Source organism: Esox lucius, chromosome 8 (assembly GCF_011004845.1).
Source record: "Esox lucius isolate fEsoLuc1 chromosome 8, fEsoLuc1.pri, whole genome shotgun sequence".
NCBI lineage: Eukaryota > Metazoa > Chordata > Actinopteri > Esociformes > Esocidae > Esox > Esox lucius.
The window spans coordinates 14,934,996-14,957,111 of record NC_047576.1 but is presented as its reverse complement, the minus strand read 5'-3'; the positions used below and the strand labels follow the sequence as shown (position 1 = coordinate 14,957,111).

The following is a 22,116-nucleotide window of genomic DNA, read 5'->3' as shown; positions in this document are numbered from 1 at the left end:
TCTCTAACTCTTTCATTGTTTGAGAGGGAGGGGAGGAGGGGAAAAAGAAGAACAGAAAGAAGGGAAAAAATCATGAGAGAGATGAGGAGAGAGGGTTAAAGACAGAGCAAGAGAAGCAAGACAGGCTTATCTGGCTGCTTCCTCTTCCCCTGCTCTACCACAGCCCTCTATGTCAGAGTAGAGTGAGTGAGTAAATCACAGCTTTTCAGGGGAGCAGCTGAAGGTCAACAGTAAGACTGGCTCAGAAGATAAACACGCACGTCCTGTTTAGTGCCGGGGGCTAGGCAGGGGCAGCCATTACAGCCCTGGCACTAATTACCAGATCATACTGATTGACAGGTCAACTCAGACTTCAGGGATCCTGGCCTACCCACACATCTGCTTACTGTATTTGACACATTTAAAAATGAAATATCTTGAAAATCTTTATCTAGAGCAAATTCTACAGACTGTCAGTAGTGGCTGAATGGATGGCTGAATGAGGCGTGAACTGCAATCTAACATTCTGAGTCCAGGCCAATGCTGGAGACTAAAGTAACGTCCCCTGATCACCTCTACCTGGTGAAAGGTGCCCAAACATCCCACTCTCTCAGTCTTTAGCCCTAACTCGGCTGAGGGGGTTGTTAAAGAGGAGATTTTCAGGGCTGTCTAGACAGGAAGAGAGCATAACATTAGGAGGGTGGGGTCAGAATCCTGCAGGTCCTGTGTCGGGGTCAGTGAGTGAGGGGCCAGCTCTGCTCTGATGACCTCCACAGATCTGTCGTCAGCATCAGGGTCCTGCAGTATGAGGCCCTCCTGGGGCCCAGCCTGGCCCACCGGTTAACAGCACCACAAAGCCACCAGACACACCACACGTCCCCCTTTACAGGCTACTGAACACTCTATTAATGACGCATGGAATGTCCACTGCAATTAAACAGCACCACCTCACAGCATTAGAACCTGTGATAGGCCTATAAAACTCCCCTTACAGCACAAACACACACTGAGATAAAATGTTTTAGTTGTGTGTTAAATACTGAGTTAACGTGTTGAATAAATGGTGATCGTACTCCCACTTACTGCTGCTAATCCTGTTTAGGAGAGCTGCCTCGTGGCTCTCTCACACACACATACACATATAGGCGCACACACACACACACACACACACACATACACGCACACACACTCCAACATGTGTAGTGCACTTAACAGACAAGCCCCATTCAATCAGCACACCTACTAACTGTTGGCTCTCTCCCACGCTCACTCAGCCAAACACTGGACCACACTATGAACGCTGTAACCTACTCATCCTATTTTTACCAGGTCAGTGCTGGTGGGGGAGGAGGTCCATGCGTGAAAGGCATTAGTCATTTTAGCGTTGAAACTCCTGCTTCAAGTAATAATTCTAAAATGTTTGGTTGCATATAGACAGATAACAGTGTAGCTTCTTGCTAGACACGTTTCCTAGAAAAATCATTCCTCATTAGCAAACCAACACGAGAACATGAGGTGAAAAGTGAGCATGATACTGCAACATCCAATCTGCATAATCTAATACCAGGCATACTGGGCCACTTGTTTTTTTGTTGCGTTTTTTTTTTTGCTACTTTTGCAAAATATTTGCTTCATGAATAAATTACAACTTCAGGCACGACTTGAGTAATCATCCGTGGCACCCCACGGGCACTTCACAACGTGATATATTTGTCATTTGCACTGTCTGTGACTTTCAAGGCATTTGAAGTGAAAGTGTTCCCTGATATTTTAGCTGCTTCCACATGTAATAAATAGAAGTATATGAATGTTGAGGTTTCAGGACACCAGTAATAAAGAACATTAAAGAAGGAACGCCAGAACTGACAGTTTGTTATTCCTGAAGAGTTGGAAGATAGCCAGTGTCCCCAAAATGACAGTCTGTGTACAAACCGATGAGCCATTAGCACTGTCCAATTTAATTGGCGATACTGTAGATTGTGAAAACATTGAAAAGTCCAGAGGGGATGCTTACCTCCTTCCAGGTCCTCCTGCCAGTTGCGGGAGCTGCTTGCGGGGGAGTTAGGAGAGGTGTAGTACTCTCCCCCAGGACTTGTGTCAACATCATCCTCCATGGAGCCAGACTTGTGCCTCTTACTCCTGCATGTCACACAGGAGGTGAAAGAGAAAGAGGAGGACATAAGGAAAAGGCAACGTAACACATGAAAAGCATCAGTGGACAGTGTATATAACATACACACATTTATCTGCAAACACACAAGTGGGTCAACAGCAGCAACCAGAGATGGTTGGCAGGAGACTGGGCAGTTCCAACCCGCTTAGGAAAACTAGTTTATTTACAGTCTCAATTTGTCCTAGCTATACTTGATGTTTACAGTGAGAAATAAGACAATAAATCATAGCTGGCATTTTGGCAGTGGTGCACACTCCCAGATAAATCACATGGCTTACAGTCACCTGAGGAACAGCCCATTGTTCTGTTACTGAAGGTCTAGTGCTTTCACCACCTGGACACTGTTCTCTGACCACCAGTAAAAACAAACACACAGTCTTCCACTCATCGGCCTAAACAGAAATGTTTACTCTGTGCTTCATAGCAGCCTGAGGCAGGGGCCCTGGGGCCCCAACTGGTAGTCCAGCCCTGGTTAGATATCCATCCATTTCTTAAAAGATTCCTGTTACCCAAGAATGTACACCGACCTTGTCTTTTATTGTTTGTGTTTTCAGATGGTAGAGAAATGACAAACGTTGGGTATTGTGCTGCAAGTCTGTCTTTGGAAGTGTATGCAGTATGTTCATTTCCAGTCGAGAGTGTGTGTGACCTTAGTTTAGTACACTTCCTCGTGAATAGATTTTTTGGCATAGGCATTAGGTCTATGTTAACAATTACAATTAGGTTATACTAAGGGTAAAGGTTATATGTTACATTCATGGTTAGGAGTACAATATAGGGTTAAGATAAGGAGTTAGGGATTATGGGAAATAGATTGAATGTGAATATTTTGATTAACCTCAACGATAGTAAAACCAAAAGAGTGTGTGAGTGTCTGTACATGTGAATGTTTTTGTTTGTCTGAGTTTTGAGGATGTGTACTGACCCGCTGGAGGAGGTGCTGGGCAGGGTTCTCCTCATCCCCACCCCTGAAGGGTTAAGGTCATAGGCCAGGTGCCCCTGCAGCTCCCCAAGAGAGAAGTTAGGGCCTGCACCTGTCACCACAGGAGCTGCTCAGAAACAAACACACAGGGTGAAAGGTCAGACAGAGAAGGAATGTTACACACAGGACTTTTAACTAGATATGCTAGATAGATAATTATTTTAATAATGCATCAATTATGTATGCATCTGCATTCTGCATACTTTAAGTTACATAACACCCAATGCTGGCTTTAGCCTTTTGGGGGCCCTAAGTAAAATTTCATTTGAGGCCCCCTCTCCCCTATCGGTCAGGGCCCCCTAGCGGTCAGGGGCCCTAAGCGACCACTTATGTTACTTATGCCTGAAGCCGGCCCTGATAACACCCTCCCTTAGCTCCCATACAATTCACATTGCTGCTGAAGATTTATGTCCCTGTGTGAGCAATACTAGTTTTGTATTTATGTGTGCTTCTCTATTATAAAAAATAATAAAAAAAATAAATGGACAATGCAGTGTTTTTCTTCAACAATAATAGGGTCCAGTACAATTTTCAGGGGCCAACATTTTACATTAGGGACGCAATGGTACAAGGACTGTTATCGAACCGTTCGGTTATCGAACCCCGGTCCGCCACGCACACGTGAATTACGACATGTCACAGAATTACGACAGATTTACAATATGCTGGTCACTTTCCTATAATTTCCAAGACATGCTTATTGCGCTGCAGACTACACACACACTGTAGATTCAGATCCACAGAACCAGACGCGTAGCTTGTGAACAGGTAAGGCAGGCAACTTCTTGGGGCCCCAGGCCATTAGGGGGCTCCTGAGGGCTGACAATCTTTACTCCACAGCAATGTCTCAAAATGTGGCAATCGTAGTGACCGCAAACCCCTCCCACCTAAACAACCAATAGACGAGTTACAATGACATCTCAGTAGGAAACCTCCCTGAAGGCGCCCCATGAAGAAAGGGGAAACTAAAAACAAATATTCTCTCAGCTCCAACGTGCCAATGGCGAGCGCAAGCAGGACAGAGAGAAGCAAATTTAAAGAGGCACCGTCGTCTTTTGGATTCAGCATTCAATATGACGAATAGAGTAAGAAGACCGTAAACACAGTAGTCTGCAAGCATTGCTTTACCACTGTTGGCTACTCGAGTGGAAACACTTCTAACATGATTTGTCATTCATACCGAAACTGTACTTTTACCGTTACAGTGACCCACAAACCGCGACGTATACCGAACCCTGGGCCCACTGTACCGCTGCATCCCTACTTGACATTTATAGTTATACAACAACATGAAGAACAGGAGCTCAAGTTGAAGGTTTAGGTGCCGGTTCTCAGCTCTGGTGATCTCCTACCAAAGTCACAGGTCTCAGGACAAGACCTGTAGGATATAACATTATGGGTCGGTGCAGCCTTTGTCTGATCTTACCTCTTTTTCCCACTTAGGATTCTACTTATGTACTTTATGTGGCCATTTGCATTCATGGTTGCCTGCTTTAGTACTATGGTCTAGCAAAGATGTTGCACTATACACTGCCAGTATATACAGTATGTACTATACTAAACCAAGCAGTTGAGAGTCACAGTGGGCACAGAGAACAATGGTCCATTTGTTAGGACAGGTATGGTATTAACAGTGCGATGGCGTCACTACAAATCCCTGAGAATGAATCTCTCCCTGACTACAGACAGTACTAAGATGCACAGCACAAAGGGAGGATTCATACATCTCCAATCCAAAACCTCCCTCGTGCACCTGTGGCAAAAGAAGAGGAACCATTAAGGGAACTCCCAAACACAAGAGGGGTGGAGGAATGCGGAATAAGAATCCCCTGCGATTGTAATCCTATTTAATTATTTTATTTATTCATGTTCATACCGTCTTTATTAACAGACAGAGGCTGTAAATCAGAGACATAGGAGAGGAATACAGCTGAAGGAAACTAATTCTAAGGCTGAACGGGATAGTTATGGGGATGTAAACAAGCTTTATAATTACAATATATTCTGCTCTGCATAATTACACTCGCAAAGTAGGTCAGTGGAGAATTCATCGTTTCTATCCCATATCCTCTTAGGATATGCATCCCATTAGAGACCTGTGTAAATAAAGTGGAATGCATTTAAAAGAAACAGATTAGTTAAATAAGCTAATTAAGTGGTCTACAATTTTGACAACATCTCTTGGGGGCAGAACAAGCATCAATATTAGCGTAAATAGAAATGTGTGATGTTGAAACCAAATCTGAATGTGTTATAAAACAGAAGGGCAGGTGAATGGAGCATCATCTGCAGCTGAATATTTGAAAGTCGAGGGAGTGAATTTGGAATAGCAGTCTTTTCCCCAGGAGAGGCCAGCTGGCAGGTGCCTAATTGAAGTCTTTAACTTCTACATTTACTCCCAATTAGTCAGTCAAGGTGTGAGAACAGAGAGCTTGCTTGACAAGGTGCACCGTAAAATGTGCTCCCTATGCAACGTAGTCACTCAATCATTCACTTCATTTTGACAATTGTATCTAGATCATTCTACATCATACGTGGGTGTATTTGAGCATGTACTACGCTGACAGATGAGGATTGACCCACAGAAAAAAGACCAGTGCAAAACTGACACCACAGGAGCTTTACAGAAAGAAACACACAGGGCGAAAGTTCAGGCAGGGAAGGAACATGTTACACACCGGACTTTAAACTAGATGCAATTATCATCAAACGTGATGTGACAGATGGGTGAGATTTTCTCGCTTCCCTTCCCTTCTAAATTAGCTATCAAATCTGATCCAACTCCATCTCTAAACATAATGAAATAACAATGATGGCTCAGATTGGAGGGTAAGTGATAGAAGGTCTCAGGTGGTGACTAGTGAGGCATGTGTGTGATTGGAAAGCAATGGTTATATAGAGTGATTAGCGGCTGGATGGCCATGTGGGGCTATGCTAATGTGGGCCTAATTCACTGCTAATGTGGCCTGGTGAGCACAGCATTCCCAGTCAAAGAAAGAGCTCGGAGCGCAGAGCACATAGCCTTGGCAATGTGAATCTAAAATATTAATTGGTTATAACATCTGCACAATACACATTCCATCATGAGGAGGTCATAAATAATGTCATTGTAAAGCCACATCATCTGGTTGTCAGTCAGAGATCAGACAGTAAGGAGGGTTTACTCTCCATGTTGTCTATGATTAATAATCTAAATGGATTATGTTAATATCTGCCGTAATCCTGGATCTAGTTATTCACTTCCGTCTTTGTTATCTAGCTGTTGAACCATCCATGTGCTTCTATTTATATCCTGTGTATCCATTGGGTGGTCATGGTTGTATACAAGTAAAACAGGCAGCAAGGGAAAGACAGAGAGACACAGCTACTGAGAGGAAAGCTGTGATACTGCCAGAAAGGCTGCGAGTTTCCACCCCCTGCCTGAGGGCTAGAGTTTGTGAGCTAGCTCATTTTTCACTGAAGAGGGCTGTCAGAACTTTAATCACCATAGTTTATGTGACACATGCCTGCCAAGCTCCTAAGCATGTTGCAGTATTGAGGCTAGCTAGGGAAGTAGCCAAACGTGACGTTTTAGGAGCAGTAACAAAATATGATTTGTGTTCAGATATTCCACGACCTATTCAACCACAAATATATAGAAACAGTAGCAGCTGAAAAAAAGGTGGACAATCTTACTTCTGGATACTTGCACCAACTCTGTTACATTAAAAACTCCTGAAGTCACAAAGCTCTCCTGAAATTCAGGAGCATCTGGAAAAGACAGAGATGAGTCACAAAGGAGAGTTCTAATACAAAGAGAATTAAAGTAATTTCTTACTTTTAAGAGACACCACAAGAAAAGGACAGTAAAAACCAGTAAAATACATGTAATGCTAAATATTACAGTGACAGGTGTTGTGAATGTCTGTTCATGCCAGGTGAATAACTAACTTTATTCTCATGTGAATGTTTAGTGGCGTGTAAATGCGTATTCGTGTTCCAGTGTGTTTTGGCATTTGGATGTGTGCATGTGAGAGTCCATCGGGCCCCTTACCCATGGTGGCCGCTCGGCTATCCTCCTGATCCGAGCCAATACCTGTGCGTGGGCTACTGCTCTGCTCTGATTCTAAAGAGAGGAAGAGGGGGGGGGGGGGGAGAGAGAGGCGGGTGGGGGTACATAAGTCTAAAGCCAACATCTGTTGTTTCAGTTTTTACCTGTAAAAGGCTCAGTTGCAGATGTTATAGTACTCATAAACAATCTAAAATGAACTTCAAATGAGTATATGTGTTAAAATGTTTCTGGCACTCTAATTCAGGTTTCTGGCATGCTAATCTTGTTGTTTTGCTAATCTTGTTTTACTTCATTTTCGGTAAAGCAAAACAACAATGGCAAGGCCACACGATCAAACCATAAAACTAACTTTTATTTGTGGGAACTTAATATTTGCTGCACCTGGCAAATGCAGATAAAACAAGTAAATAAACTGAGAAAGGCCCAAACCAGAATGGGAATTCTTAGTGTGAAATCCACAACATCTACAACAAAGAGTCTGGCTGTTGGTAAAAGGGAACAGCAGTAAAAAAAACAAAATAAGAGACATAAATAGGAACTTTCTCTATCAGATAGGGAAAACTCCTCTCACAGATCAAAGTCACACACATTCCATAATGCTCCAAATGTTGAAGTTTAGAGTTTGTGGAGGGGGTGCCTCAAAGCAATCTTCACACTGCCTTCCTGTCACTAGAACGACCGCCCTGCTCCCCCCTGGACCTCTTTATACACTGGACAAGTGAGCCAGACACCCTATAGTAAAAACACAGTCGGCAATGACTGTCATGTTCATAAAGCTCTGTAGAAGACTGCACATTATTTCTACCGTAGCTACTTTCACAGCCAGGTTTATAGTGCTGGAACCTATAGTCAATATCATGACATGACATAGTCTCTGTAAGTACACAAGGCTTAAAACTGTTTGTAAGAGTCATATACACACGCAACAATTTATTTGCATTTTTTGCTGTAAGCACAAGAATATAGTTGACTTTTTGGTTGTGGATTGTTCTTTCACTAATCTACAATAGTAGAAAGACAAGGGGAAAAAATGCTAAACAGTCAACTTGATTTTACACCAGCCAAGTCTTAAAGACCCTGCCAGGAGCACAGAAGGAACTTCTCCAAATGTTGCTCTCCTCCTCTGCTTTAATAAGCAATACTTTCTTGCCAAGAGCTGCATCAGATTATAGGCAGGCCGCCCTGAGACAAAATCCCTGGCACAAAGAGCGAAAAAAAAGAACATGAGCAAGACTAGGTTATAAAGACTGGCACACAAATAATCTCCCAAAAAGGTTGAGAATGCTCCAAAGACAAAACTTGAGAAAACATTGTTGCCTAATTTTCAGTATTTCTGTCTCTAAGTAGTTAATGGACATTTTGTTTTCTGTTACTGGCAATGTCACACTCTTGTTTCTTACTAAATGTTACTTTAATGAACAACTATTAAAGACCTCTACAAAAACATTACAATGTGATAAATTCACAAATGTCAGAACAGACATGAATGGAATTGACAGCGAGCGGACAATGCACCTGTACAGTCACAAGGTTGAAGCAGTTTTAATAAGTGTGAAACTGATCTTCATACTGCCACACCCTGGTCATAAACTTATATAAAATATGTTTTACTCATACTAGTTAAGTAGTTTAATAATGCATTATTACCACTTCGATCTTCGCTCGCTCTATCCTCAATGTCATATTCCCAAACTCATCTTTAGACATTTACTATGTTTTTTCTTTCCAAGTAAGTTCTCTGGCTAGGGATCGCTCAATGGAACAGATTTTTTTGGCAGACATTTCATGTGCAGAGGAGTTAGCTGTTGGCAGCCATTTTAGATTGCTCTTTCTCCTGTCTCGCTTTCACTCTCTCACCCCAGCTCTCTCTCTCTCTCTCTCTCTCTCACAAACTCACACACAGAGCAAGAATACACAAAGTACAACTAACCCTGTTGATGAGTGCCAGCATACCCCGGTGCCAAGTCACCCCAGATGAAAAAAGAGAAACAGAGCAGTGCCAACTGATGTTGGCAGAGAGAGAAAGTGAGAAAGGAGAGTGATACACAGGGAGGGGTGGCGGATGCAGAGAGAAAGACATAGAACAAGTTTTGTGGGGTGGGGGTTACACTGAGAGAAAGACATTGAAAAAGTTTTGTGGGGTGGGGGTTACACTGTGAGAGAGACATAGAAAAAGTTTGGTGGGGTGGGGGTTACAATGAGAGAGAGACATAGAAAAAGTTTGGTGGGGTGGGGGTTACACTGAGAGATAATTTTGATGAAAGTGACTTCTGCTCAGTTACTCCGCAGTCAGTGTTAAATGACATCACTACACAAAAGCATTACAAGAACACTGAGGCAAAATAGCTTCCCTCCATGATTATCTGTAGTAAACTGACCACAGTTACTTATAAAAGTCTTCCATCACCGTAGATATTACTGAAAGCTGCAAGTATACATATAATTGATAGATTCCTTTTTGTAACACAACCCTTTGTACAGTATACATTTTCCAAAATATAACAGGAAAACCACAAGACCAGTGAATTAGAATTTTCTACAATGCACCCAGTATTTGCTTTCATTTTGATCTGATTACATTATTGTAAACATAGCGGCTGTCTAGCTAAAGCCAGCTGCAGGCTGAAATGACCAGAGGAAGCCAAGAGAGGGATTTCCAGCAAGGCAGTCTATTGACATTTACAGTGGTGCCTGGTTTAACTTGGAGAGACAATCTTTGGCTTTTACTAAACCCAATTCCCATCAGTCACTGAATGAGAGGAGCTATTTCTTTAGCAGCTCCATTTCTGGTAGGAACTAGAAGAACCCAAGCTACGATTATGTGAAATTGCACAGGCCAAAATACTAAAAGAATTCCCTCATTGAAACAGGAAATTAATTTGAGACATCGATGTGCTCTTAATACCACAAACCTTACTGGAGCCATTCAGAAAAAGAAATTATAATAAAATGAATCACTATATTAATGTAATGCAGAAAGAACCATACTTAATCAGTTTTGCTGGCATTGAGAAAGCTACCATTTAACAATCAAACTGATCAACTATCTATTGTAAAATCCAAAATGTAATCATTTGAATTAAACAGGCAATTTAAATCAAATTTGTAACTGACTCTGTAGTCAGTTACAAATTACAAGTTAATCACAGTAATGTGTTTTGTAGCCGGTGATGTGCATAAACCCTGGTCAACTGCATTGTGGTTAGAATGATGGAACAGTAGGTGAAAGGTTGCTGGTTTGAATCCCAACAACGTGAAAAAGTTGGTCCAAGTGCAAGGCAACTAAACCTATATGCTCTAGGTCACACTCTAGGAGCGTCTGTTAAATGTAAAATGTCCTTACAGTGCTATCATGGTACTGCTCCTCCATTTTCTATTAAAGACAATTCAATGCATCATTTAAATTAATTGGACATCAAAATAAAAAAAAATAAAAAAAACATATTTAAGTGTTTTTTTTAAGTAGGAGAGGTACTGCTCACACAACAACAAATAAAAACCTGAACTAGAATTCATATTCTATTAAAATACTGTAGAATTAATTAATTAATTAACACCAATATGGCGGCTGCTGGCTATCAGGGTTTTTACATTGTGTGGTCTGTCTGGCAGAAAGACCACTGGTGAAAGTAATCTTCTGACTGCTGGGCAAATCAGTCATATTCAACATTAACCATAGTGTCATACACATTAAACAAAACAAAAAAGTCTATTAGCATATTGTACATTAAAAATGCTGGCAAATGCCCTGACCCGTGGCTGCCTGTAGTAATTTTAAAGTTCTATCTCAGAGCATGGCTGGCAAGGCTTATGTGCCAGGAGACCCAACCAATCAATGTAGTTTTGCCCCAGCAACAGAACTACAGTAACTAGCTCATCCCTCATCCTACATTTAGTCTCCCTCTCTTTCTATATTAATCTCCCTGCTCTACCTTCCGCAACCCCAATCAATTTTAATCTAATTTCAGACCACATTGGGAAATGACAAGAACAGAGCAAAGATGAAAAAAGGTTGATAGCCTCTCGGCTGATAAGTTTGATTTCTTTCTCCATCTTGCTTGGACTTTTCTGGCTTTACTCTTTTCCTCACTCACTTTATGCCCATTTAGACAGTCTGAGTTAGAGCTATTGACCTAGCCCAGCCCCAACAGCTCTACCCACCCACTAACTCCCCACGCTGTTTAACATTTAGAATGGTTAGGGTGGAACGCCCTGTTAGCCAAGAATCCACATAGAAACCATTTCTCTGGAAAAGTTGTATTGGCCAAAGTATTTAACCATCTAATGAGTTCCATGATGCTCTAAAACATCATTCTCATTTCTCCAGAATAAGGTGAAGAGACCGCTAATATACATTTAAAATAGCTAACCCCTCTTCTAAACAAAGCAAGTGCTGAATGGCTTGGCTGGTTGGTGGCTGCTTTAATCTGGCCTACATTACATATTTCAAGGTAGATTTTCCAACAGCTTTAGCCCTAAGCTGGGATGTTGCTGAAATATACACAGTGGCCCTACTCTGATTACACAAGGGAAAGTTCTTGCCGAATTACAGAGCCCTCAGTCAGCTTGGGGAGCATTCTTCTCTTAATTCATTCAGAAAAAATGCTGAGCATGAGAGAATCAGGCGCTGCAGTCCTGACTTTAATTTAATACAGCCATCCTTTTATGTGCTAGAGCAGTGAAGTGTCCTATATACAGTCTGAGAGAGAGAGAAAGCGAGAGAGAGAGTGGGAGAGAGAGGCTGCCGAGGAGTGCAGAGACCCCTAAGTCATATCTGTCAAACACACTGCACAGCTCTCAAACTGATAAACAGCCCACTGTAAAACACAGACAGGAAAAATGCAGAAGAAAAAGTGTGACGCAAGGCCAGAGTAGTAGGAAGGTAAAGAAAGAGCAGAGCAGGGGTCATGTTGTTGTTAAATAAATATCACTGTACAAAGAAATACAAGTGAAATTAATGGGCAAAGTTGGGCAGTGGAAAAATATGTAAACATTAAAGAAACATGCTATGCAGCTACGAACAGAGAATACAAGAAATCCTGTCGCTTGGCTAGCAGGGCTGAGATTTCAGTGAAAATGTGGGTTACAGTGGATATCAAGCAGTCAGGCATTCGTGTGAAAATGGTGGGCTCTGATTATTGGACCAGCTGACCTTTTCTTGCAGTACACTGCAGTTTCCCGTGGTAGTAGGTCTTTAAAGGACGTGGGTGGTGTGACAGTAATAACACACTAGGTTTTTTTGCTCAAACAGGAGACTAGAGGAATAGAGACCAGCTGGGGTTAGGATACACAGCATACAGAGCGTACACACACACACACTTCATGTAGGCTAAAACAAACATAGACACACATGTGCAATGCAGCGTACAAAACAGCATACTGAACAAAGACATGCAAAAGCCCACATCGACTCTTCCAAGTTTACAGTAGGGTTGAAGAAACCAGCGTTCTTTGAGCTCCCTTTTTGTGTTTGACTCCACATAGCAAGTTGAGTAAAACGAAAAACACTCAAATAAATATTTTGGCAGAAAGTTATACTAAGTTGAATTTCCACAGTGAAAGAAGCCAGGGAGTCTCTCGACTCCAATTAGTGCTGTCAGCCTGAGCAGAAAGAGAGGTCAGGTGATTTGATTCCAACACAGAGAACTATTAAACAACAATAGTGACCGGTCCTAAGATTTAATAGCTCCAGTGAAGGCCTCACTTGTATTGTGTAAAGAATTATAAAACTCTATTTTTCCTGCTTTTCCACAAGCCACAATATAAAAACCAGATGTGAACGCTGTGTTCTTTTTAAGTTATTTTTGGATAGATTTCACAGACATATTAAAATATATATTTATACAAAAGGATTTAAACCACCCACCATCCCGTTTGAATTGACTATAAAGATCTCTCCCTTCAATTTGAGCACAACGTGTCCAGTCAACATGTCGTTTGTGAGGACCCGTGGGGCAATGTATACATGTGAACTAATGGTAAAACTCATGCACACACGTCTTTACAATTAAAAATAATCTTGCATACATTTTTCTTTAAACTCTGTATAAGGCAATAATATTTGGCTGAAGTAGGATGGCAACACAGGCTCTTGCATTTTTATTTAAAAATATCTTTAAGTTCACTTCACTTTTTATTTGACCAATCTATATTGGCCACTTGCAGTATATGACAGCATGCTTTAGCATCAGCATGTAGACATGGGGTTCATTTACATCTTCTACCTGGGTGGGCAGAATAGGCTATTTGGCCTATTTGCATTGGAGACAGCTACTGTACAGACCTCTCAACAGAGAGGTATTACCAGCTGACAAGCAGGCTGCCCTTCACGCTCCCTTTGTCTTCCATTAACAGCAGATTCCCTTTCAAATGGGCTTTTCTGGCTTGGCAACAACATAGTATATTGATAACAAAACAACATAATGTGAGCCTGAATTTAAGGCAAATATGGTATTTTATAGGGCTATTTTAAGGGGCCGACCTTAAGGATGTTAATACGGGCTCCTGTGTAGCTCAGTTGGTAGAGTATGGTGTTTGGACCACCAATGTTTTGGGTTTGATTCCCACAGAGTGCCAGCACAAAAAAGGAGTTACTCTGGATGAGAGCATCTTCTAATTGACGTGAATGTAAAAAAATTAACAATTTGACTAATTTTCGTCTCTCGGTCTTCCCAGGTAAATTGTATTACAGAGAGCCAATGATGTGATATTCAGTGTTTTTTTGTAGTTAGTACTCGTTCACTGTAAATCAAGCCAGTTAGTTACGCAAAGGTATAGTCTTTTTACCATTTCTAAAACTTCTCAACTAGCCTTGGCCTTGGTGGGAGTTCATCTGTAACCACAGGGGGCAGTGTGGTGGCTAGTGGTGCCCTGTTAGGATGCGATGCAACACTCACTACTGATAAAACAAGTTTTAGTTTACATGACACAGCCACATCCACTTCTACAGTAGAGTACCCTGCTTTTCTTTCCAAACTCACTGACATAATGGTACCTGTCTTAAGCTGAGACACAGTAGCTGACTCACTCAAAAGTCTTGAATTTCCCATCACAAATAATTTTGTATGATCTACTGTGTAGAAATAATAAAAATTCCCAGTCTGTTTTGGTTCCTTTTATGAGTTTTTAATGAGTCTTGGGCAGATTGTGTTCATTCTGGGAAAAAGAAGACATGTTCATAAGAGCTTTCTTTCAGTGATGGGGTCATTATATTGTGAAACTGCCCTGTTTATTATAACATCCAACAGCTCCCAGAGCAGACAGACATATCCAAAGGTCTATGTACCAAACAGATTTTTTTGTGTTGTTATCAGATGACCCCTAGTTTGGGAGACGCAGGACTAGTGTGCTGTCACTACTGGACATGTCATTGGGATATACATGTACATGTGTTGTCTTCAATCCTTTGGGTGCAGCACTGAAGCGAACCCGCCAGCAAACTATTGGAGTCAGATTGAGAGGTTGTCTGATACTCTGGCATATTCACAACACTCTGCCATGTGAGCCAGCAGTGACCAAAAACAGAAAGGGAGGCTAGAGTGTTTTTTGTAAATGACTGTGCTCTTTTGACAAGACCTCCCCGCTGTCTGGTCTGCTGGGTGAGGGGGGTCTGTGATGATTTTTTTTGTATACAGGAAGTCTGCTTGTCCAATGTGCTCTTCGGGAAACTGGAATATTGCCTTGAGCGTGTGGCCCTCACTTACCAATCATTCGGTTTACACCACTTACCTCAGCCCTACAATCAAACGTGCAGTGCATTCAGCACGCTTTGAGGGCAGAAAGGCATCAACACAGGAGGTCATCTAAGGCAATCTTAACTCTGCTGCCGCTCATTGAAGTGATATGTGCATGCACGGATGTCAGCTCCAGTTGATGGGCTGTGGCTTGGTACTAGCGATTAAAGGCTTAACCTCAACTACAAGGCAAAAGGAATCCCTCGTGAAAATTGTGAAAATTGTCTTGTCAAAAAGGGATCTGCTGAGGCCTGGGACAGACTCATGTCTTGAGTATGGATGATACAGACATTTAGACATAGACCTACTACTAGCACCACTTAATAATTTAGAAAAATGCCCATACCTGGATATAATCAATTCAGTAAAGTGGTGGGGGGAATGTGGTGACTGAGTAAATATCTTTTTTTTTTTATTACGAGACCCAGGCTTGCGTGATTATTTTATAGGATTGTCTGACCTTTGTCTAACATTCTTTTACTTGGACCAGAGGTCCTGAAGCTACATGTGCATACCGCAATCCCACCTGCACTACGTGTGGATCAACTGACAATAGTTGTTTGTTTTATTACATTTTCTGAATTTCTACAAGATTACATAATGATATGTTCAACATACCAAAATCAAAAAGCATAGTATATACCGTTTCTGTGAGACAAAAACCTCAACCACATTCTCTCATGGCCAAAACTCAACAGCACGTCACTTGGCAGAATAAACATATCATTTTCTTTGGACGTTTGCCTTGTGTAATCTGTGCATATCACCATCACAAATGTGAAACTACACAGTTTAGGTAAGGCTAAAGTTTGTTAACACCATCTAAAATGTGTATAACCCTAAAAGCATATACCTATAAAAACTATTGAGATGAATTGTTTGGTGATGGACATTCTGACATTTTACTGCTGATAATTTGACTGTGAGAAATATTATAGGAAGGAGATCACAAATGTGTGTGTACAATAGAAAGAAACACATGTACAGAAGCTTTTGAGTCTATAATCCATGGGGGAAAGGGTCAAGGAAAAGTCAGAACTGCAGCAACTGCTTTTTTAAATACCACCCAAGGACATTACAGAATAAATCTGTCCTTGATTTGGAGGGAGGCAAAAGGCAGTTTGAGAATGAGAGTTATCTAGTTATCTTCCCCCAACTGCTGACATAGGCTATGCAGCGGGGCTCATCACATCTCCCCAGGTTAGGAGGGAGGAGAAATCATCTGCAGTGACAGAGGTCTGTCCTGGGACTCTGCTCTGCCTGATCACACTGAGGAGACATTGGCCCTGATAACTATATCTGATTTAGGGGTATTAAGGGAAGCATCAATGCCACGGACATTGTCATTATGCACAATACATCCTACAGTTAAGAAGTGACGAAGCTATTGTGACCAAGATAATGTGGTAGGTTAGTGCTACTGCACCAGACTGGAGAAATGGAATTAAAAAACAGACGGTTGTCTTTTAGTTTGCACGGAAACTAGAAACAACCGATCAATCTTTGCTAAGGCATCCTTCATCTGGGTGGGATTAAAAAGCCTGCAATAGACAGTTATGGTTCTAATCAATTAGAGTGGAATCAATCACACATGCTTTCAATGTGGTTGGAGAAGATACTGTGCCTTTGGAAAGTGTTTAGACCCCTTCAATTTCTTCACATTTTGTGTTATAGACTTAATTTCTAATTGATGAAATTGATTTATTTTTCCATTAATTTACACACAATTCCCCATAACAACAAAGCAAAAAAACAACAACACATGATTTAATAAATGATATAAAACGGTGAAGGGGAGATGAGAAGGGGAATGACAGAGAGAGTGTGATTCAAAGTGTGACAAAGCATGTGTCCTGAAACACCCGTTCTTCAATATGTGACTATAATATCCATTCCTCAACTCTTTCTTTCCCCTTTCCCTCTCCAATTTTTCTATTTATATCCCAGTCTCCAGTTTTATTGTATTCTTTGTGCAACAATGCAGCAATGTGGCAAACATTAACCCCAAGCCATCTGGACTCCTCACAAAAAAGAGAGACCTCAATATCTACATCCATCTCTTTCTCACAGCCCTGCTTTATTTTAAATCTAATTGAGATATTTTATTTTCTGAGATTCATCCAAGTATGGAAGTGGGAAGTAGAGAAGTACTATTAATCAAACAAAATAAAGTCATAGTATATTAATACTAAACGCAAATTGGCTACTGTTACTTTTAAAGTAAAACATTTAAATACATTAAGAATATGCCTGAAGTAAACAACAAAAAAGTTTACTCATCTGTGTATATGTAACATTAAGGCAGCGGTGCTAACATAAGCAGTGGCATTGTGGCCATCTCAATGTAGTCATGTAGTCAATTTCTGTATAATTAATTGCCTTAAACCCGTCTGGGTTTGAGTCATCAGGAAAGATCAGCCAATTGGAGTTGCAGCACATCATGGTATTTATCCTTCAACAATGGATGCAGCTACTTGCTATATAACTAGGGTATATAGCTAAATCAGTGCAATGGTTTTGCGTTAAATAATGTGAAAATATTAGTTCTGATACACACTTCAAGTGATGATAATATTACTACCAAAAATCTTTACCAGTTACAGATTCTTTTACACTACACATTTTTATAAAAGTAAACAGTTTCCATTTTAAATACACTGCTTCATTATGCACTAGAGCAGGGACATTTCACACATTTCACACTGGCACCAAATCAATTCTGCTCTCACCAGCAACAGCACTTTTTCGACAGAGAGCGCCATGTTAGTTGAACGACATTGCGCTACATCGTGCAACATTGTGCGTGGGTTATACGCCGCCCAGGTAAGCAGTCCAGCCAGAACGCTGCATGTGCATATATTTAAACATACAGCTCAGCAAGAGCAACTTGTTGCTAGTGTGAATTGAAAATTCTATTTCCATTTTTTGCTAATGTTATTTAAAGTGAACTATGTTCACTACAACCGACCTAGTTTAAATAGGCTCTAAGAACGCCATGCAGAGCACCGGGCCGGGCCAATTGTCTCCACCGAAATTCAACATATGTTATGTTTCCTCTGTTCTAACCGGTTTGGCCAGGGATTTTAGCTAATAAGTAACACAGATACAGAGATGATCATTATGCATAGTGCTGTCACAATGATAGCCTTTCACTGGTGTAACTATCGGGGGTGCTGGAGGTGCAGTTCTTTCATGCAATTATCTTGTTTATTATTGTGTGTTTCTATGCTGTTATCACAGTCAGTGGTCAGCAGGCAGGTTAATCTACGGCAGGATCGGCTGTACATGCATGGATTGAAATATTTGTTGTCCCATTGCATTTTTGAAAATGCAGTGAATCGTCCATGTAGCTACATTCTTATGTTTTGTGAAGAGCAATCATTAGCAACATTGGTAGTTCCACAGCCTTACACATCTGCACCGCCCAAGGCGCATTTTGGTTCTAAGCAGTTTTTAAGAGGTGACCCCAATAATTTTGAGGAGGCGATCTGCCGGATTTGCACCAGAAAGTGGCGCTCAAAAGAATAATCTCCAAATCCATCAAGTGTGTTTTTAGGCCTACAATATTATTAGACTAACACTATAATAGTGGCATACAGTTAACAAAAGAAACAATTAAATCACTAATCACAATTATTTGTGCGACAGTTAATCGTCAACTAAAATGTCATAATCCTGTCAGCCCTAATTATGCACTTGACAAAGTACCCATAAATGCATTCCTTTTATATCCTCTGCTACTAACTTTATAACACAATATTGCTAAGTGTCTAAGTTCCCTTTTCAGGGGATTTTATTGTGCTAGATAAAGACTTGGCAACAACCAGATTACGACCTGCCACTGAACCAGGACATACCCCTTGGCTTTCAGGACATACCCCTTGGCTTTCAGCACATACCTTTTTTATTCTTAGCCTCACAATATTAGCCACTGAGGTGGTGCGACAACAATTATCTTTCACTCTCTTTTCAATCTATTTTCAATCTCAACTACTGAAAATGAGGTGGACATTGTGGTTTATCACCATCCTAAACTAAACACCTGCTTTTTGCAACCCTGCATCTGTAATTTGTAAAACACCCTTACGTTCAGTGTCAACATCCCCAGCGCTGTTGCTCTACAACGACTCGCTATCTCGTTTAGATTAAAAATGTTGCTATGTTGGTCATTCACGTTTTCAATTCAGACTCATTATGAATGAAATTTAAGGTTTATGGCTAAGGTTAACTTAGGAATAAGACTACACATCACAGTACTGAGGTTAGAGTTAGGATGAAGAATAAGGTTACAAAACAAAAATAAGTGTCTATCCACAACAACAACAAAATGTATAGCGTCGTGATGGAATCCAAGGTTACAAATGTAGAAATAACAAAAGCCTCTTTCACTCCTCAAAAATCTTGCCTCTTGATTGAATCGAACGTGAAACCATTAGAGTTAAAGACAATTCTATCACCCCTCACCTACCATCCCCAACCCCCTATCAAACAGGAGTTCTATTTAACTATGAGTACCTTCCGGACTGCGACATAACAGCCCTTATCATACGTCGACATTGAACTTAAATCTCGTTTGACACAATAGTTTCTTATGAATGTAATTGAGAGGGTTGGCCTTTTGAGGGACATTGCAAAACGGCTGCATCAGCTAAACTCTATATCTACTTCCATTCACACTTCTAGTCTAGTCTACTTGTCAAGTGGGCATTGACTTGGGCTTATCTGACCACAGAGACCACAGAGCCCATCTCACAACTTCCTCCATCCCAATCCAACCACTGCGTAAAAAGAGACTGATGTACTGATAACATGAAACCAACGACATTGTAGGGCTGCTAATGGTTTATCCTCCACTGACAGTTTGCCTGGCCCCACTCTAGGCAAAAGCCCAGAGGATTAGTTGTTCTGCTTTGCAAAACAACTAACTTCCCTCCTTGTCAACAGTTTAGCTCTAAAAAAGGCACTCACCCGCGACATTTGAAGCTAGATGTGGATTGAGCTTATAATACATTCTTTACTTTGGTACATATACACGTTTCTTAACAACATTGCCGCATTAAAAACTTCAGAGATCTCCTTTAAACACTCTGCACCTTGGTTTAACAATAATCTACAGCTTTGGAAAAATTAAGAGACCACTACAACTTTTTCTTTCCTTTCCAAAAAAGTTGAAAAGGAAAGTTTTGAGTGGTCTCTTAATTTCAACCCTTCTGTTCCTCACTCAAAACCTTCCTTTTCAATCTTTTTGGAAAGGACAGAAAAAGTTGCAGTGGTCTCAATGTTTTCCGGAGCTGTATGTTCTTTCAAAACTGTTGGAAAAAAGATGGGATAAAGGCCTGGAGAAAACCAGCGTAATCGTACATGCCCAGGAGCCGACATCCATATCATCAGACTCACAGGCCTATTGGCAACCCGTGCGAGGTGCAGAGGTCCTCGAGGTCTGGATGCCCATGCACTCGTCAACTCAAACCATGTTAAGCCCAGAGTGTTTTGTGGGCCGATATTAAGGCAGCTCGGATGTTGTGAATGAGATTTGTGGAACGCAAGGCGATTAGCACTTTATTTCAACTGTGTCCACTTCGCTTTAACTGTGCAAGCTGGCACGAAACAGCAAACATCCTACCCCCAGCTTCTCACTCAGGCCAAGTGTTTTGACACTCAGTTCCTGTCCCTGCTATGGACAGCAGTCGGTAGCCTGTACTTTGTCGATTATTATTATACATTTTTTACATTGTAGGGGTTCCATTGAAACTCTGGTACGCTGCTGATCAGACTAAATAATACATAATATATTATACAGAGTAGTAAAATAATATACCTTTGCCCTCAGAAAATTCATCCATTATCCCCTCCATTAAAGAATTGCAACATTGCAAAATTTGTTTTAATTCAATTTAACAATCTACTTCTGCCCTTCTGCATCCCACTGAGCCTCCAAATGGTATTTTAACACCTCTCTCTGAAATTGTCAGAAATAAGAGGTCAACTACATGCATATGGACCATATTCCAACAGCACTCTTACAATACAAATTTCCACTTGTCATTCCAAAGAGTCATCCAAAATCACGAATGACTCTTTTTGTTCAGTCACTGTGCCTTATTCCTCGACAATTATTTCCATTATACCTACCTAAAAAAAAAGCCTGGCGTGGACCTCAACACGCTAAGTAATTACAGAGCAAATTCCAAATTTTCTTTCAACATTCCGTGAACGTGTGGTCTCAAAAAGGGTACAGAACTACCTTTAAACATGCAATCTGTATGTTTGATGCTGATGACACAAACTGCCTTTAAACACAGCATATTGATGCTGATGACACAATTGTTTATTGTATGTCATGACTAGGAGTAACTCTGAGACTGTAACAACCAAACTATCTTAATGCAATCCAGAAATAGTTGCATTTCAATTTTCTTGTGACAAAAATGGATCGAAATAGAGATTGTGCATTTTGGGTCTCACATCTTCTATTTCTTTTGAATATATCACTGTCAAATCTTACCCCACTGCCAGAAAGCTTGGGCAATTTTTTTATTTTTTTATTTTCTGAAACATACATCTGCAACATCAAGAAAGCGACATTTATATACCTATTTAACACTGCTTGAAAAAGTTTAATGCTGAAAAGCTTGTGCATGTACATCTTGACTTGATATGCATTGCCGAAAGGAATCCAAGGATCCTGTCTCAACTTCAGATTATATTGACTGCAGCTGAAGCTCCAAACCTCACAAAACCCCTAAGTTACCTCTGTTTTACTAAACCTCCACTGACAAATATGTGCAGCATGGCCTTCTCAATTTTGGTCTTCACTGTGGAATAATTTCACTGCACATTTCAAAAAGGCAACTTCAATTTCTTTGTTTATAAAGACAGCTTTTAATGAATTGGTTGGCAATATGTTTTGATGTAATGTTTTGTAATGGCAATTTTTATATAATGTTTATATAATTATTTTTAATGTACAGGTGGAGCTTTTGTTGTTTTTTCTTTGGTTTCTACATTATGCCCTTAGAGCATGATGCACAATAAAAAAAAATACGTATGGGCTATTATGAATATATCATTGTTGTAATTATTGTATTTGATTTTACAGTAATTATGAATTTTTCCTTCTACATAGATCCCATTCAATACACGTTTTTTTGTTCACAGATCTTTGTATGTACCCACAGAAAAGATGCTGATGCATTCT

The 22,116-nt window shown here is 40.6% G+C and overlaps 1 protein-coding gene across 6 annotated transcripts in view; it reads right to left on the bottom strand.

The window, feature by feature from the left end:
- Positions 1-22,116, bottom strand: part of nfic (nuclear factor I/C) — a 104,332-nt gene that overhangs the window by 22,643 nt on the left and 59,573 nt on the right. For all 6 annotated transcript variants that reach the window (XM_013134985.4, XM_010871846.5, XM_034293944.1 and 3 more), the window contains exons 3-6: positions 7,168-7,239; positions 6,810-6,884; positions 3,078-3,201; positions 1,994-2,118 (exon numbers count right to left, since the gene is read on the bottom strand). In XM_013134985.4, coding sequence (XP_012990439.1) covers positions 1,994-2,118; positions 3,078-3,201; positions 6,810-6,884; positions 7,168-7,239 — 396 coding nt within the window. The remainder of the gene's footprint in view (positions 1-1,993; positions 2,119-3,077; positions 3,202-6,809; positions 6,885-7,167; positions 7,240-22,116) is intronic.